Source organism: Rhyacophila brunnea, unplaced genomic scaffold, assembly GCF_057557595.1.
Source record: "Rhyacophila brunnea isolate RB1 unplaced genomic scaffold, BYU_Rbru_1.0 scaffold_18, whole genome shotgun sequence".
Classification (NCBI taxonomy): Eukaryota; Metazoa; Arthropoda; class Insecta; order Trichoptera; family Rhyacophilidae; genus Rhyacophila; species Rhyacophila brunnea.
The window spans coordinates 27,199,615-27,219,739 of NW_028232837.1; the positions used below are offsets into that span (position 1 = coordinate 27,199,615).

The 20,125-nt window shown below is 31.2% G+C and overlaps 1 protein-coding gene across 4 annotated transcripts in view; it reads right to left on the reverse strand.

Annotated features, from left to right (window-relative positions):
• Positions 1–1,571: 1,571 nt before the first annotated feature.
• LOC147073402 (homeotic protein antennapedia-like) overlaps positions 1,572–20,125 on the reverse strand; it is a 563,252-nt gene continuing 544,698 nt past the window's right edge. For all 4 annotated transcript variants that reach the window (XM_085945488.1, XM_085945489.1, XM_085945487.1 and 1 more), the window contains one exon: positions 1,572–2,588. In XM_085945488.1, coding sequence (XP_085801614.1) covers positions 2,338–2,588 — 251 coding nt within the window. In that variant the 3' untranslated portion in view covers positions 1,572–2,337. The remainder of the gene's footprint in view (positions 2,589–20,125) is intronic.

Genomic DNA, 20,125 nt, shown 5'->3' on the forward strand with positions numbered 1-20,125 from the left:
CTTATTATTTGGGATGGCACACGAAGCACTGGTACATTTTCACCAACCACACAAATGAGCAGTGTCTATTCAGGGTCAAAGTGAAACCTTATTCTCACACATTGGTTTTTCACTTTCACAATAAAAAGTAATATTTATTTATTGATTTTTTGAAATTTAACCAAAGTTATGTAATTTATTATTATCTTGATGATGTGGTAATTACTTTTGATAGATTTCGTATACATTGCACACACACTGGCCTCCTGGTTTCAATTTTTTTTAATATACAATCAGAGCAATAAATAATCAAATTAACAATAGGTACAGCATGAAGCACAAAGTAGTAGGTTTTAGAAAATACATTTTTTTTCGAATATAAACGATAATTACAATAAATTATGATTCAATTAAGTACCGCACGTAAGGCTTTTTCTTTTAAACATTGCAAATCAAAGAGATTAATTAAATTGGCAGTCTTTTGTTTTTATTTTAATTTTTTTTCGAAAACTTTTATTTTAACTATTTTCTACGCAATTTTTAATAATTTTTGACGACTAAAAAAGTTACTACGTTAAAAAACACAATTATTTTCTTTTGCATAGCTTGATATCTATATGTTAGAATTGTGTAACTTTGGATTTATTGAACACCAGGAAAACATAGTTCTATTTTTGCTATTTCGAAATGTAAATTTATCTCCACTACCTGAAACTTACAGTATAATAAAATAAATGTATTGTACGTCTTTTTTCGTACTGGTTTACGTATTCGTAGGTATATAAATCTAACACATTTAATACCGATAACTTTTAAAGGTATTTTTTTATCAAATCTCACCGGTAGAAGTATTGTGAAATAATATTTTACAACAGGACATAATATATAATTTAAATACAGTTATTTTTAATTACATCATATTACTTAATAATTATTATTCGAATAAGTGAGGAAATAATAATAATAATAATATTTTACTGTACACTTTCTTCAATTTTATTATTACAATTAAATTATGACGATAAATATATTAAATCAGATATTTATGTATAATTGATTTCAAATAAAGTTTATATAAGAGGTCATTGTGGTTGTGATGAAGATTAACACTGGGGCTTCAAAATGATAGTAATTGAATAAACAATTATTATTAATCAATTTTATGTAAATTTAAGGTCTAAATAATACTGGATTTGATACAAAGTGCCACACAATCAGCACAGGAAAATCACAATAAATTGTAAAACATGTATTTAATATTAAGTAAGTAAAAAATTATTTAATTATTTGATTAATAAATAGATATTAAATGAATTATTTTTAATTCGTAGTAATGAATCCAAAAACTATTGTCCAGAATATTTTTTATAAAATTATGATTAAGTTATGAAGAATTATTTTTATTTCTAATTTAACATACATGTTTTACAATTTCTTGGATTATGGATATTATTAGAGTTTCAACTGCTTTAAAAAAAAATGATAATTAAGGAAAAGATCAAAATATTCAACTGCTATTTACAATATGTAGGAACATTTCTTGAACGATTTTCATTTTTTTTTTTTGATTTATGGTTATTTTTTATTTTATAATTTCAAACAATCTTCGGTGTTTGCATATAAAAAGACCTTAATTTAAATGTTTAAAAAGCCAAAAAAGGGTACGCTTTTGCGTTTTGATTTGCCTAAATAATTGAAACTATTTTTTTACACTGCAAAATATATTTATCAATTTGGTATTATTGGTAGAATCACTGGTATGGCGTAACAGGAAACCAGATGTTTGTTAATGATTTATAAATAATACGTGCGACAAGATATATCCGTCCAATTTTCGGCATGCGTAGTTAACGCTAGTACGAGAGAAATATAATAAATTTAATAAAATCACCGGGGTACTGTCATTTCTGCGAATTAACATTTAATAGTACTCAAAGTTATTAGTTTTTAAAGACTTCACTTTGTTTTAATCCATGATATTTTGAGATCACATCAAGTGTAATCACATCAAATGAAAGTGTATAAGTATAATAAATGTAGGTGTCTAAAATAATAAATCTAAGACCTGAAATAGAACAGCACATTATTGGAATAATAGTACGTTTCTATGAAAAAAGAACCTTAGCAATACTTTTATGTAATTATATGCGTGGTTGATTATCGACATTATTGGTCTCTTTATCAATTGTAGTTTTACATTTAAAGAAGAGATATTAAAATAGCTACCTAAAGGTAGCTGAAAAGTACGTTTCAATTATATTTTAAATGCCCAAAATCAGACGAATATCTCATGTCCAACTCCGGCTTGGAAATAAATAATAATCAACTATCGAATAATATTAATAATAATAATCTCATCTATTGCGGTGACGTCGGGGGCGTCATGTTATCGGCGTCGTCTCCCGACCCTGGCTCGCCTTTCGTCTTGTTCTCCTTCTTCCACTTCATGCGGCGGTTCTGGAACCAGATCTTGATCTGGCGCTCGGTGAGGCAGAGGGCGTGCGCGATCTCTATTCGGCGCCTGCGCGTCAGGTAGCGGTTGAAGTGGAACTCCTTCTCCAGCTCCAGGGTTTGGTAACGTGTGTAGGTCTGTCGGCCCCGTTTTCGTTCTGCAACAAAGAGAAAATAAAACAGATTAGTCATGGATCACGATAACTAAGTAATAGATTAGCATTATCAAGTAAAATAGGTATAATCATGACCCCCATAAGGGGGGGGGCGACAGGGCTCTAGCCTGGGGACCCACGCTTAGAGGGGGTCCGGCGTGGCAGATCGACCAGACAAAATAAACACTCACACCAAAAATGTAATCTGATATTTTTTTAAATTGCCTGCGGCGCTATTTTACTTAAAGAATATTAACATTTAGAAATATGTAGCTATGTGATGCAATTAGATGTAATATGATTATTAATAAGTATAATTAAATGATAATTCACGAGTATAAATTTATTTTAATTGTTTTAGTGTGTTTCATGACTAATATAAATGGGTGTTTATCAAATATATTGAAGTGTCGCATGTTACTTGACTGCCGCAAAAAGCGGTGGCGATCAGTGCTTCATAATTGAATGCCAAGAGCCGACAACTCAATAATTGAAGTGGATTTATATAAAAATACGAAACATCACTAAAAATATACAGAACGCTCTTCATTTTAGTTTTCGGAAGCCTGGGATACCATTTAGAGAACACTAAAGTGTAGAATATCACGGTGCCCATAACCTTTGCGAGAGGTATGGCAGCCCGCTCCAGGATGTGGGGGTCATGGGTATAATACCAGTAGAAACTTACAATGACATTCATAGATACTATCGAACAGTGTCAACAAGTGTCATTAGGTATATACTTTCATCCGTTCATCTACGTTTATAATGTATGAGTACTAAAGGAGCTTCCGAGATTTCCGTGAAAAAAAAGTGTTTTTTATCTAGAATTCAATTTGTACTTCATTAAAATTAATTCAATGTAGGAATATATCAGCCGCTAAAATACATTTCATAAAACAACATCGAGAAGAATAAATTAAATCGACATAAGTAACGACTTCTAATATTTCTTATGCGTTTAAGATTGGCGATACGAGACCCACTGCTGGCGCAAATACAGCGCCAAATCCTTTGATATCGGCTTTGGTCTTATTAACAGTGGCGTACATATTATTATTATTCACTTACGGTAAGTAACGTAATGTATAAAATTATGAAATATAAAATTATATTTTTTTGGTTATTGAGTATAAAAATAAAATCGTAAAATTTAAATAGGTACCAACAAGACGATTGTCGATAATTTAGTTTTATAGGGAAACAACTCAAAATACCTAGTTCTAAGATAATGACGTTTTAAAATTTTGCAAAAATTCTCTTTTCAGTGTGAAAGCCTTGATTTTTCAAGTAAATGTGTTTATTTTTTATTTAGATCAAATGAACTTAACAATTCACGATGAATTTTTAAAGTTTAAAAAATAATTAATCCAGACATTCCCGTTTGTAATTGAATTAATGATTAATTCCACAAAGCGTTATTCGATTTTATGATTCGTTGAAGAAATTTTTGATTTTTTTTTTTTATTGTATTATGAATAAAATACTTTTTTTACATAGAATGGCATTATTAACTCAAAACCTTGAAATATTGAGTTGTTTTCCTATCTAGAGTATCGTAATGGTATTTCTTCTTATATTATATAAGTGATGACAGAATTAATCACTTTATAATATAAAGTTTACATAGAGATAAAGAACATTGAGGATGGATTATAATTACTTTTAAATCATTTTATGATTCAGGGCATATCAATAATGCGTTTGAAGTGGGTATTAATCACTTGTTAATAAAATCCTGGATGTTAGCATGATTGATGAATACAAAAATTTAATTTGAGACGTAATAACTAATATACCAGAAACTAAAAATAACACACTACACAACATAATAAGAACTGATTAATAATTAATTTATGAATATCGAATCTTGAAAATTGGTAGGTTATTAATAGTAACTAGTTAAAGCACAATTACTTAATATAAAATGATTACTTCGTTAAGCGCCAATGGCAGATAAATTATTAACAATATCATGGTCAAATTATATAAGACGTGACAGAAGTATTATGTAGTTTAGATACCTACTAGAATAAGTTTTCATCCAGGATATAATGAAACTAAGTATTTGTTATGCACGGTGATAATGAGCTAAGATAGCCGAGGTTTATTTTTCACAATATGTCGAATATTGACAATGTAGAAACAGAGCAAAAATGAATGACTCTTTTATCCTTACAGAAAAATAGTAATCTCCGTCACTGGTGTTGAGGCAGAATCTATTCACCTCAGCGTCGATTATTCAAAGTCTTGGGAGAGCACGAATCTTGCTGCCTACCTCCTCGCAAGTTCATTATTCTTTATTTATACATTTTTGCTACCGAACCCAATTAAAATAATTTAATCCGCCCACTGGATTATTCACTCCCTTTGCCGGTTACGTGTTTTAATAGTTTACATTAATCTTAGATACTATTTAACCTTTTTGCACATAACTAGGTATGCACATAATTTAGTTTAGTGAAAGTTAATAATCAGAATTATATAATTTAATATAATACAATCTTGCAGCAGTGTATGTAATAATAATATGATATTAATGTTCTAATAGGTATTATAATAATTACTATTGTATCAAACATTATATTATGTTTTGCATCGCTATTTCAATTTAATTAACAAGAGAATTTAAGGAATATCAGCCAATAAGTTAAAAGAAGAATTTTATTATGTAGTAAACACTTTACATAATATACACACTTCAGAACAAGACTACTCTCAAAGTCAACTAAAATCAGTTTAAAATAAAGTTATTTTATATGAGGCCGTGATCGACAGGCCGCATATACAAATTTCGCGAGCTATCTCACCCGACTTTATACTTACATACTAGTCGTAAAAACACTGTCGATTAATTTAAATAATCGAACAAATTAAACACACAGTGCGATTTGTTTGAATAATTATGAAATACTAAGCCACTAATTATCGGTATAATAACGATTGTAGTAAGATCTTCGCTCTACATTCAACGTATGTCATTAAACATCTGCAGCCTGTCAGATACTAACATAGTAATATCGTGAAGCATATAAAAGGTTATAATAATATATTTTTATCTCTTTTGGTAACTGGCGATTATCAGACAACTGTAGAAAATTATGTATATAATAAAATTTGACCACATGATTCAACCCAGTACTGATAGGACCTACTGGCATAATATCACATAGATGATGGCACGCGTTATAACGTTCACCAGTCTTATCAAATCACAATAGTATGTGTTAGTTGCTTAACTTCGTTGTTCAATCGGAACTAAATAACATGCCGTTGCCCGACTTTTAACAAATATAATAATAGTAATATATAAACTGCATCGAAATGGAATACAACCCCAGTACATTATTTTAATTATTTTATTAGTCCATAGACAAAATTATCGCACACTGATACCTATAGGGTCATAACTGCAATAACATGATCTTGAGTAATTTGAGTTTGAATGTTAAATAATTAGCTACAATTTAATTAATTGCAGTAGACTGCTGAACAAAACGGCGGTCTAGCACAATAAATATTGTACCAAAGATGAAATATTTTTTGACAAAAGGGCCTCATGTAAGATAATGCCTCTATTATTACAGCTCTAAATTAAAATTTTAAATATAAAATAACCATGGACACAATTGTGCAGGAGGCCACTGCTTCCAAGTAGCAGTTAATGCCATATAGCATTAAAAAATAGATTTTTTTTCTTCTATCGAACTGCATTCATACGTCATTTTTTGGGTTTTTTTGCAGTTATGACCCTATAGATCTCAGTGTGCGTTATGATTATTGGGTACATTGGTGGTACAGTCGGCAATGGTTTGGGTTATTTAAACAATATCTTTAAATATTTCAAATTAAAAAAGATATGTATAAGTAACATCAAGCAGTTATAGGCAGCTTCTAATTCCGAAATATGTATGTATTAATTTATCGAGGTCAATAACAGCTATGGCCGAATAAATATGATTTATCTTATCACGAGTATTCAAATGTATTTGTGTCCAAAAGAATTCGAAAACCAAGTTTTCGTTGTTATATAAAAATTCTAATAAATATCGCTGTACCATTTTTCAAATATGAGTGACACGGCTATAAAATTTTGAAGTAGATATTTAAAATTTAAAAAAATACATCTATTATGATTTAGGTTAATATGTAATTTTACATAAATTAATGTCGTCAAAAAATATTGTCAACCAGAAGAATATTATTTTTACTATTACGTAAAATTATTATTTTCATCAAAGGAAAATTCCAAACACTGGTAAAGACATCGTGTCTTTTAAAAACAATGTTTTTCGTCATAATTCATGTGAGCTTTCAAAAAATGGCAGCGTTTTCAAGAATTAATTAATTTCGAAGCTCGTCAAAAAGTGAACAAAACTTTTAACCGGGAAGACCTTTGAATTCGAGGCTACATACCTACTTTTGAATAGAGCTTTTCAAACATTATCTACAATTTGTGATTTACCATTTATTTAATTAGTTCTTATTGTAATTTTAGTTATGCTTACTATGATTTGTTACTTTAAAGTTAGTACCTGACGTATCTAGACATTCTCCTTTATGGACCTTCACAAATACCCAGAGAGCTCTCATGACAGCTGCGACATAGCGTTAGCGTTAGACCGAAGGAAGTGACGCAACCATGAGCATGATAGGATGACGTAGAACCTAGCTATTAGTAGTAATTTAACTTACTGAATAATAATATAATATACCTAGCTACAATTTATAAAATGCACTTTATAGTAATATAATTACAAGATAAAAATAACTTTTTATATACAACGTTTTTAAATTTTCTGTTGAATCATATAAACTTAATTTGACTAGCTTAAACGATCAAAAAAAATTGTACTTGACAGCGCTCGAAATATAAATGTTTACGAATCAGAGCGCTCGATAATTTTCCAAAAAATTACGTCTGACAGAATTTTTGTTATGCAAATAAATTTAAAGTTAAAACACAAATAGCCATTAAAAATGCACATCGACTGAAGATATTGACAGGCAATGTTTATCAGCGCCGCAGGCGAATATACAACGCATTTTTACGAAATATACTCTAAAAATATATATTTATTTTCTTTTTTTTCTTTTCTTTTTTTGTCTCTATTTTCTGCATATGTACCATCTACCCCCACGGGACGTCACTGTATTTTTACTTATAATTAATAATGTATTTATTTTGATTGATTTGATTTAATATGTTGAATTAGTAATAACACAATCAGGGGCGTCCCTAGGACATATGCTGCCCCTTAAATAGACTGAAAATGCCGCTCTTCTGTATTTTAAGAAAATTTTATTATCCTTCACGTATATTAAAAAAAAAGATTTAAGAACCGGAACGTTATAATATTAAGTAAGGCGCTTGAGGATTTTACTAGACGGCTCGTTGGAATTCGGATATTTTACGAACCGCTACGCCATTTTCGAGGTTTTTACGAACAGGAACGCCATTCGCGGAAATCACACGAACCGGAACGGCGCTCCGGTGCGTTCTGCTCCATTCCGAGCGCTGGTACTTGATAGAAATAATACTGAAATATGTCATTTTAACATGTCATATTGATTTCCATAGTGACGCACGTATATATTAATAATTTAGTTGCTAGGACCCCAGGCCCCTAGCCACCAATAATGGTGTCGAAATAACTTTTCATACAAAACAGAATTAACTGAATTATATCTCTATTCTAATCAATTCTACTTAAAGATGGCTAAAAGTATTTAAAAAATGCATTGGCATCGTGTTCTAATAATATGTTCTAAAAGTTTCTAGCTAGTCGGGAAGTTAGTTAAAAATCGATTGCAAGATTTGTACCGGACAAAGAACCACCGGACAAATAAGAATACGAGCTAAAAAAAACGTTGTAATATATTATGTAATAGACCCAGGATAAAGATTGCACAGGTACAAACTTTGACAAAGCACACTTTGAATCAAAAACATAACCATAATCATATCGGAATGATGAAGAGGTTGATAGATTCTAAGTATGTAGGTACTACGTATACCTACGTGATATGGGGGAGATTTATGTTCCGTGGTAGATGTTTATAAAATTTAAAAAAATATATATATAATAGTTTAACCTATCTTGGATTTTATAAAACATGATTGTGAAGACCATTGTGGCCTTCAAAATTTATAGAATACTGAATAAGTAGTTTTTGGGTATTAGATTTGTGAGCATGCTCTTGTTCCTTGCATTTGCGTAGGTATATTAGAAAATCACAAAAGTAAAGTGGACACTGGACATGATAAGATAATAGTTCTAATTGCAATAATCACCATTAGTGATATCTAGGTATATCAAGTTAATTTTTGCACAATAATGCATTATAATGGTATGGATGATTAGAAAAATAATGACCCTATTGTAATACTGGTAGTTTTTTCGTCAAGGTACATGAGCGCACACAGATAAATCGTTGGGGGGGGGGGGGTTCATTTTGAAAAATATCCATACCTAAGCAATATTTTTAATAAATTTTTAAGGTGGCGGTAACAAAATCGAGCAGGTGGTTATAGAATGCGCCTGACTTAAGACGGTACTTCAGTGAAACGACAAATATTTTTCAACTATAGGTGCGACGAAATTTGGGACTGGCTGGCAATCGGAGAGCGAAAGTTGAACTGTGAACACGTCAATTTGTTTTGTGATGGCGACGGGGGAATTAATTCTTAAATCGTGTAAAGATGACTAAAAAACGTTACCCATTTATTATTAATATATGAATATATTATTATCAATAGTAATAGAACGATAAACATAACATTAAATGGACGCATGTTGACTTTTTATGACAAATTGTGTTTTTTTCTGCACGCGTCATTTGCACAATCTTCGCGTCGCGTAGTCACGATCGTTTTAGATCGTGCCCCAGCTGAAGTATAGCATTAACGGTCGTAATTAATTGGATCGTAAGTGTCGTTCGCGCTGTATTGCCATTTAGACATCGGAATATTAAAGCAAACATTGGATGTCCGAGATCCGTTGAAAATACAGTTCGATAGCCAAATCATCCTCAGTCATGAGGTCCTAATGAAGGCAAAAAAGAAGTAGGTAATATTTCATTTAGGTACCTAAATATTTTTTATTTATTCCATTTCTGGGGGGGTCCGGACCTGAACCCCCCCCCACTTGTTTGCGCGCCTGACAAGGTATCTAAATCTCTTATGTATGATCAGACCGATATGTACATGAGCAACGTCGGTTAAGAGGTAGGTATGTACCTTTGATTTTTCACATAGTTATTGGTTCGTTAATGGCTTGTTATATCAGAACGTAAGGTATGATCAGCCTAATAACAATAAGTTAATACCTACTATTAATATTGTAATGTAGAAAATAATAATATTTCGGGGTGTAAAAGGGCGCTGCGTAGTTTGAAAAACGTCGCCCGAACAAAATAAACAAACAAGCTATGATCCTGTTATAAGAAAGAGACTGAATTTAAATAAAGGAGTAAGTCCCAGATTATTAATTACACCCGTTGGGATATTCTCGTTTTTTGAGCCGTGTTCGTCATTAATCAATGCTCGAGATAGACATATTTAAATTCCAGGTAGTGGTTCGGAGCTCTAGCGGCTCTAATGAAAACTAATATCGTGTCATGCGAGACATGAAATCTACAAGATGTTGCGTTGGGACATCGTTAGTGTGGACTGCTATGGTTGCTTCGCACTACGCGCATTTAAATTTAACCACTGCACTATGGGGATTATTGTTTACTACGATTAAACTAGCTTCTTAAAAATTAGCAAGGATCAGCTCACTGATGGAAGAATGGCTTCCCCAAATATCATGACCTTCAAGACAATGAATTATACTGTCATGTCGGTACTTCCGTAGGACTTAATTATATTGTCAATCCAGCCAGTGTTGGGTGCCCAAAGCACTGACTGATTTTGAGGCCCTTAAAAAAACTATAAATTCCATAAGTACAAACATACCTTCATTTTATAACTATTTCATAGATTCACATTTTTTGTAGATGACAGTTGAATATTAAAGTACCTACCTAGTACCTGTTTGAATGGTTATGTTAAAGGCCCTTTTCATATTAGTTGCCGGGATTTTCTTATGCTTTGAGTGATATTTTATACTAAATTTGTTAGAAATAAACATCTTTTTAAGATTTTGTTGACTATTATGTATGACTGGTTTGAGCTGTTTTAAGGTCTTCTTTTAATGACGGAACCCGAACCCCCCCGCCCCATTTGTGAGCGCGCCTGCCAGCATTATGTATGTGTCTGAGAGTCAGTATATCGTATGTTCATAAAAACTCTTACGAGAAAATGCAATTCATTTTTTCTGCCGCTTGACGTAGATATATTATGACCTTTCGGGTTTTTGCTTTTAGGAATTTCAGGTTTATGTTATGAATAGACTCAAAAGGTGAATTGATTGAAAATTATGATATTTTGGATATCAAATCTGTACATACGACATATTGGTTTTGAGATACAAATAACATATTTTTTAAACTATACATATTCGTTCATAAGCAGGGCATGGTGACAGGTTATGAATAACAACATATCCATATTAAAAAACAACAACAAAATCACAAATTGTATATGTTATCAATTATTTATTACTTTCAGCTTGGTGGACGTCAGATAGTCACCCGGGTACTGGACCTCGCATATAGGATGTGAACTACAATAACAAATTTCGGTAGTTAGGATTTCTTCGCACTCACACAAAGAAGAGGGACGCCAATAATACAGTTGTATCTGTTCTAAGGCAGATTTGTTATCTTGTTACTTAAACTGACTGTACAGTGATCATTCTGCACAAGCACAACCATCCTGGAGGAATCTCTCTCTCTTCTCTCAGCGTCCTTTTTGACGATATTTTATTAGTATCATAACGTAATTAGGTAACTAGGTTATAAATATTTAAAGAATTTATAAAATTAATTGTATTGTTTTAAAATTAATATGTAGCCAACGAAAGTTAGTAAAATAGTCAGAACTATTATAAAGATGATTAATATACGATTTACATAATCTAATATAGGTGACAGATGTTTTTAAATTTCATATTTTAATATTTTTCTCTGTCATCTGTTACGTTTCTGATATATTTTGCCGTTGATAAACATTGGGTGCGTCGACATACTTTTGTTCCGAAAAATAATAGAAATGTAAAATTTTATCTGATATTTTTTTCTTGCCGGCTTTCGGAAGACAGCTGCTTTTAAAGAATATATGAAGAAAAAACATGCTTGATGTTTCTATCGGATGTTCGTACCTAATTTTATCATTTCTCATTAATAATTAATTCACTGTAGGATATCGGGAAAATTCACGAGGGATGAGCGAAGAAAAATATTAATGAATTAGTTTTTAAGAAATTCATTATAAAAAAACCTACGTATACTTTTACGACATGTGTCATATTTTTACACGATAACATAAATCATAGTACCTACACATTATTGTGTGGACATCTTGAGCAAAATCGCCACTGTTCAGATTTGGACGATTACAAATTAGCTAGGTATTGATAAGTATTGAAAAGCGTAAAAATGTGTCCAATCACAGTCGTGCTCGGACCAACATTTTCAGATAGGTTAACCTAATAATACATAATATATTATATTTCTTAGATCAATGTTTGCAGTTATCTTATAAATCGCATTTACAACAGGAAAAATCTATGATGACGTGATCACACAACTAAATTGCTTTCTTCAGCACTGATTTCTTCGCCATATGATTGGTTTGTTGAATATCCGTTATTATCGAATTCGACCTTTTAATGCAGAATGATTTTTTGTATCTAAATGGACCAGCACCATCCTTTTCTTTAAATTACTTTGTAATGAATACATCATTCATATGCTGTAAAAACCATAATTTGAATACCTCCATTAAATATAGGATAATGAAATTTGTTTTTCGTCTCTTGAACACTTGACATTTGGTCTATTCGACAAACCAACCATACAGCGTCGATTTGTCAAATTTGAATAACATATTAAAGCTATGCCGGACACAGAAAGAATGTTTCAGTTACCTTTTTAATGTGAATAATGAACTTAATATTTTGTAGGTACCCACCCACCTAAGTACCTATTGATTTATATTTTCGTACTTACGTCATAATAAACTTGATATGTAGGTGGGTTTTTGGTGAATTCAAAAGATTAATAGTTTCCACAATGCAATGTAAAATTGACATCTACTATTTTATGACACGTCGATCAATATTTTTTTGTGAAATTTATTTATGTAGTTGTAGATTGTATGTGACTAAACATTATAGAATGTGGTCTATAATACTTTTAGCCGTTATGAGAATTATTGAAAAGAGTAGGTACTCATCTCTTATAGAACGCCTTCGTATTATGTACAGCAGATTTACATATTGTCTTTTCACAGGTTGAATATATAAAATTTGTCGTGTTCCTTATCGTGAATTTTGAAATATTAATTACCGTGGGATACTGTGTATGTATATAATATTATATTATTTATAAATTAATTAAGGGAAAACGACACTTTGATTGAATATAAATAGATACAACATGCTAATTATGGAAAAAATATTCTTAAAACATTGGTTTCGAAAATTTCGTTTGTAGGAACAAATTAATGAAAATTTATTCATATGTAGTACTCGTACTATAGATTTTTTAACAATTGAAATTCAAAATTATGTATTTGTAAATATATATATTTATAGGTATGTAGGTATTTACATATAGAAGAAGATATCGGTGGACACTGGACTCAATTTTTGATGTGCAAAATTGGTAATTTGAAAAAGTGTTGGGTTGTGTTTTTTTTTTGATCAAACCAAAGAAATTAAATAAATTTAGTATTTAATGATTAGTTTTATAAAATTCACTAGGTATGTACCTATTGCAATTTTTTTCTCGGTTTAAGTTTAGGGATACATTACAATTTCAAAATCTTCTAATGAAAAATATCAATTTTGCAGTTCACAAAATCACCAAAGACTGCAGATATTTTAATAAGTATAATATGTATGATTGATATTGCATATATTATTCAATTGTATACATATTCAGGTGCTGAGACAACTGGACGCCAGGAGAAGTGGACGCCGCACTGTCGAATGAAATAACGTTCATTAATGAAATAAATAGACGTTCGTTACGATTTTATACAGGAAGTAGACGAGGAAGCTTTTTTCTACTACTTGGTAGTTTAAATTAATTTTGCTCCTAACATAACATTTTTTATTGTGAATTCAGAATTATTATGCCCGACGCGTCATATAAAAATAAAAGAACTCTCTTCTCGTTGGAAATTAAACATAATATGCACGATTAAATCATTATTGACGTCTGCATATTTAAATTCTCACCAAGTAAGTATCTATAAAATAATGTATAAGTATTAAATATATTTTTTAAAACCTACATAATATAATTCACGAAAGTCTTTTTATTTTCGAATTTCATTCGATTGCGTAGCGCCCAGTTGTTCCAGCGCCAAGCCGTCCTAGACCCAATATTTATTAGCTCTAGAGCGGAAATCGGGGTATGAATGAAGTAATTTAAGTGGGTAAGTACCTAAATTATTCAGTAGTTTGTTATATTATAAGAGACAAAGAGACATAAATAGGTACCTATAGATACCTATAATAATATATGCCATACAAAGCTACAATTTAGAATTATTAGGTACTATTTTTACTCATTTAATGTAATAATTAGGTGATAAAATGTTTCTGAGAGACATAGGTAGGTATTTGTCTTACTTACAACTGTAATTAAGTCGTGTATCTACCTAGCTTTAATTGTCAATAACATGATGTAGGTATCTATTTATGAAATTATGTAGTAGTATTAGACACTTAATTATTAATACCCTACAAAATATTGATTAAGAAAGATAAATTCTACCTGGGTATGTGCAGTACGTTTCGTGTGAAGTAGATAAGCAACTATTTAAATAAGTATGTAGTATGTACATAGATTTCTTGAAACTATCAAAATGCAGCGACAAGGCGCAAAAGTTGCAAATGCAGCGAAGGCGACAATGTACCTACCTACGCCTCTGAGCTTCACAAGGCGGCAAAAAATACCGAATACCGCGCGCGGCTCTCCCCGCCTTGCTTCGCCCAAAATTCTTCTTTGGGAGGCCGGCGCGGCGCGATCCAACTGACAGCCAGTAAATCAAACTACTGCCACGAGGCCAGGGGCGGGAAACGGTGACATTTGCGAGGGGTATTTTTTAATATCAGCGCAATGAACTTTGTGAACACAATATTTTAAGTAGATATGTGTAGTTTAGGATATGAGTAGGATTAATAGGGAATATTTTAAATGAATCGGCATAGTGTATTGAATGTATGTCATAATTATTATTCAGGAATAAAACTAAAATGATATGGAATCATTCAAGGAATGCACTTATCCTTTAAATGGTCTTATTTTTTACAGATTGGAACCAAACCTACATTGAAGTATAGACTAGGACATTTTCAGATTGGGTATTTAAGGTTTTAAATCCCGCAGCCGAGTGAAGCTAAAATGATGTACTTATTTTAATATATACGTATGATTAAATCCAGTTCATGAGCCAAATACATTTAATAAATGGCTAACTACTAATCCTCATAAAAATGTTTGGTAAGATACCTCCACAATGGCCCCCCATCCTGAAGCGGCCCCTCTGCCTATCGCTAAGGTTAAAATTCGTTTTCAACACGTTTTAAAAACGTTTTCCAAATGGTGTTCGAGATCAAATAAAATTTAGTGTATTTTTAGCGATTTTTTAACACATTGAATTAAAGAGATGTCGAGTATCAATACACAACAACTAAAAATTGCATCACACAACCACATGATATATTTTAAAACGATAATAGCCCAGAAGTAAAATAGCGCCACAGGCGACTGTTTTTACTATTACTTATAGCAAATTTAAGATGTGTGTTTATCTCATTTATTTGGTCAACCCGCCACCCCGGGCCACCATGAGCCCGGGCCCCGAAACTAGAGTCCTGCCATGACCTCCACATTGAAGATTTGTATTATGAATTTTGGAGCGGAAATGGTGTTAAACTAAAATATATTTATGGCCATTCATTTTTGTAGAAAAATTAAATCTATGTGTCAAATGCATAATCATACTGCCCTTGAGCTATTCTTAACTTTACTTACTTTTCCGGAATAAAATATCAGACATACTCTCCAACAAGAAGATTTAGGCAAAAGCCGGAAGGCGCTGTTGTCGACTAAATGGGAGGAGCTTGTTAGTTTATAATGGAATTGCGGTTAAAAATGGGAGGAGCTTGTTAGTTCACAGTTTTAACACGTAGCCAAGAAGATGTTGTTCGAGTATAGGTGCCTACATTGAAACCTGCGTCATATAGATTTCGATCTAAAATCACCATTAAAAAAATACACAATAAGTTTTCTAGCAGTTTTTATGATACTTACTAAATGATTATGAATGAAAACCATCTAAAATACACTCGCATGACGAATAAATATTTATATAATTACAATGTGTTCGAAAAACGAGAAATTTTTAGCTTTCAAAAACTCAGCAAACAGGATAGGTAGCTATGTAATGTCGTAATGATTGTTTAACATACTTATAAGTAATAATTTATAATTTTAAATTTACATAAGTAATGCTTTAGTTGATTTGACAACCCTATTTTGTCTTTATATCCAGTATGACAAATGCTCGAGCACCTCTAACATATGTGAATGCGAAAAGCACATAGGACCTATTGCCAAGATGTCATTCAATTAACAACAGTCAGCTCGAAATCCTGTCTAGAAGTCTGTCTTGCGTAAAGTGTCTAGCCCCAGATGAAATTTCAATACATAAGTATTATAATTATGTAAATATAGGTAGGTATTCTTAATTAACAAAAATAATATTATTCTTATTACTTATAATTCCAACATTCAAATGTTAATTATTTCTTGGCAATGATTTTTATAATTTTATAGCATAGTATAATGAAATACATGTCTAAGTTAAATGCATATTATCTAATTTATGAAGTTTAATGAAATTGAAAATATCGCCAGTTGAGTACATCTTACAGATAACGTACTAATCGAAAATTAAATGTTAGTTAAGGTTAAATGATTTCATCGAGCAGGAAATTGAAATCCAATCCGATAACATTTCGATGATGATTGAAATAACCTACGCTTTTACTCAATGGGATAGGTAAATTTAAGCAAAAATATTCGAATATACCTATGTAAAATTTAATGTTACTTGTACTCTTATAGTTTCTTAATCGTAGATAGATATCTAAATAAAATTCAGAGCGGTTACAAAGAGGGCAGGTATCCAATAATACTTTTATACACTACTTATATATTTTATTTATATATTTCAGAGGATTTTGCGGTTTTCGAGAAGTGGCTGTATATACGTATCTTCAATTTGCCTTAGAGTGATATAGTGACAGAAGTTAATGTCCTCAAACGAATGGGAAAAGATCGAGAAATTCTACATAGATAGTAAGTATCAAAACCAGAAAACTACATTATATCGGTCACACTTTGACAGGACAATAGTAGGTGCCTATAATTTTCCATTAAAAGATCAACAATAAACGTAGCAAAGTATGATACTACATTTGTAGCTTATGCACCCCACAAAAATATAATATAATAAAACAATGATCACCGTGAAAGTACTCGCCTTCCGAGGTCGAATGGATAAGAAGAAAAAAATGACGTTAGATATGACAATGATTGCATTACAGATTATAAATATTTTTATTTAGAAATTTTGATTCCCGTCAGTTATACTTTGAAGCGGATATACTTAAGAGAGGTTTTTTTCATCATGATATAATATATGAACACAATTTGAGAGTAGACGTGGTGAAAAACACACTTTAAAGCTATTATTTTTATCCCTTGACCAAAGTCCTGTCACATTATTCCGTCCAATCTCGGCAGTGTAGCGCCCGCTCAAGCGAGGCGCTGATAAATCAAACCAGGAACAAGTCCGTCCGAAAATAATTAGTTGTCTTTCAAAACAGTACACGGCGATCAGTTATTCGGCTGGTCCCACGGCAGGAGAAGGGGGTGGCAGCACATGCGCGTGTATATGCGAGTATGTTACTTTAAACGGCTAGCGATTATTCAAAAAATTGGGCCCCAGGGAATCGAACCAGCGCCTTTCGATTGCCATTTTTTGGGGCGGTGGATTTGCTTCTTGGATGTAGTTTTTGAGGTCGATTGTAGGTACTGTAATGTAATAATATGATTGCTCAATAATTGAATTCGAGTGTTGTACATGATTTATTTAATTATCGAAAAGGTTTTCCGTTTATTCTCATGGTATAAAGATCTGTAAATTATTTTGAGCAAGAAATCATTTTTTATTATTTAAATAAAAATGCAAAGCTAAACGACATTAAATAATTAATATCATACTGACATAATATTTGAGGTAATTTATTAAAAAAAATCCCAATCAATATTAGAATGCAAAGTAGGTAGGTATGTGTGGTATCAAAATTTTTGACAAATAATGATTCTTAGCCAATCATTAAATTTATGGGGTCTAACATACCTACTCCAATGACCAATATGTAAGGCACTGGCGTTTCATCCGGAGGCTCCGGGTTTGATAACTGTTGAGGTCACAATACGTTGGTATATGATTTCCTCAGAACTGTTTTTGTGTTTCCATGCTACTACTGCAATACAAACACAAAAGTGTGAAGTTCGATAGTTTTGACAAAAAATATAACTTAGTAGAGTCGAAGTTGAGCGAGAGAAAACTATGCAATAGTCTTAATGTAAGAGCAGTCGGAAATAGTATCAGTGCGCACTGGAATGAATCGCAATCTGCGCACGTTCAAGGTTAAACTGTTTCATTACTGTAATAATTGTACCTTCTTGAATGTCGTAGTCATACAAAATGAGAATTAAATTAAGTTAATTAAATTAATTAAAAGAGAGAAATAAAAATTAAATAGGTACGTCCATATATGGAATTCAAACGTTATACTGTCATGTATTGTACTAGTAGAGCTTTTTAAAAATTAAACAAACAGAATTTACTGCATATAAATAGAAGTAATAAGTTATTATAATTTATTATTTTTTCTTAAATTTGTAATTTATTTATTAAAATGATAGATTTCAAAATGTACATGGGTCTCTCGTTCCACTGAAAGATTAAATTTAAGGAAGTATTATTTATATAGATATCTCTCTTGTAATTTAAATTTATTAAATGTACTTCAGTAGATAATTGTCGATACCTAGGTATATGTGTTCGAAACAATTTCCATCAGAATGGATATCTCGACTTTTCAATTCACATTCAGATTCAACAGAAGAGCGTCTTATATTAATGATGTGTTTATACTGAGAAAATGATGAACATGTAATACTTACATACCTACATATCATGTAAAAGGAATCATTTGAGTATTACAAGAGAGAAATGCTAGTGAGACGATTCTATTATTCCGTACCCACATACGTTAAACAAGCGTGGTATGGATTCATAGCTTATGCATACAATGCAGTCACTAATAGACAACCTTTATTCAGTTAATGCATTTAGGTTCTTACAGGATTTCATAATATCGACAATTAAATTATAGTTGTAGAATTTGGAAAAAAACTATTTAGTATGTATTAAGCAAGTAGGTACTATATACTTGACAGAAAATGAGAATTTTTTTGAAGTAGTATTCATCCTACATACATATAATATATTATATGTACCTATGTAGGGGCTGTGCGAAAGGAAAAGTTGAAAAAAATGATAATTAGTTGAATATGCCAAATTATTAATAATGCGTGGATTAGGTACCTATATGTATAATAAAAATGAATGAGCTGAATCAACGTCGCTCAGTAAACCTTACATTAGTAAATTTCATACATAAAAATGTAAGTTCCCATACAAAGTAGAAGTTCAAAACTCAATCATTATTTTGGCTCTCTTCAAAATTAGTAATTATAGGCTTATATTTTTTTTATATTAATATATTTGACACTGAATAATTCAAAAATCTCTAAATGTCACATCGATCATTACTTTTACATGCATCTATACCTATTTCAAATTTTAAAGTTCAATGTTGTAGAAAAGGCTTCATAAGTTATGTTTTTATGACAATGCCGCCTACTATATTTACAATACAATAATTATTGTATTTCCGTTAATTAAGTAAATTAAAATAAGCTAGGTATGTATATAACAAATTAGGTATAGATATTTATAGATTATATTTGCGCAAGTGGTTATGCGTGGATGTAGACATATTTGCAATTCTCTCTATGTAATTATCTACCACAAATGACCGCAGTCTACTCCAAGCTATCGTGTTGATGCAGCAACTTGCTGTTAATATATTATGAAAACCTTGGAGAATTTTAACTACGTGATCCATTTAGGAACTTATATAAGTGATATCATAAAATATAATATTTATTGTGACAATATAAACATTTTAATGATTGAAATGTCTTTCAAACTGGGTAGGTGATATATTTTTTAGAGAAAATGGGTAGAAGTAAGATCGGTTTACCACCACTGATAA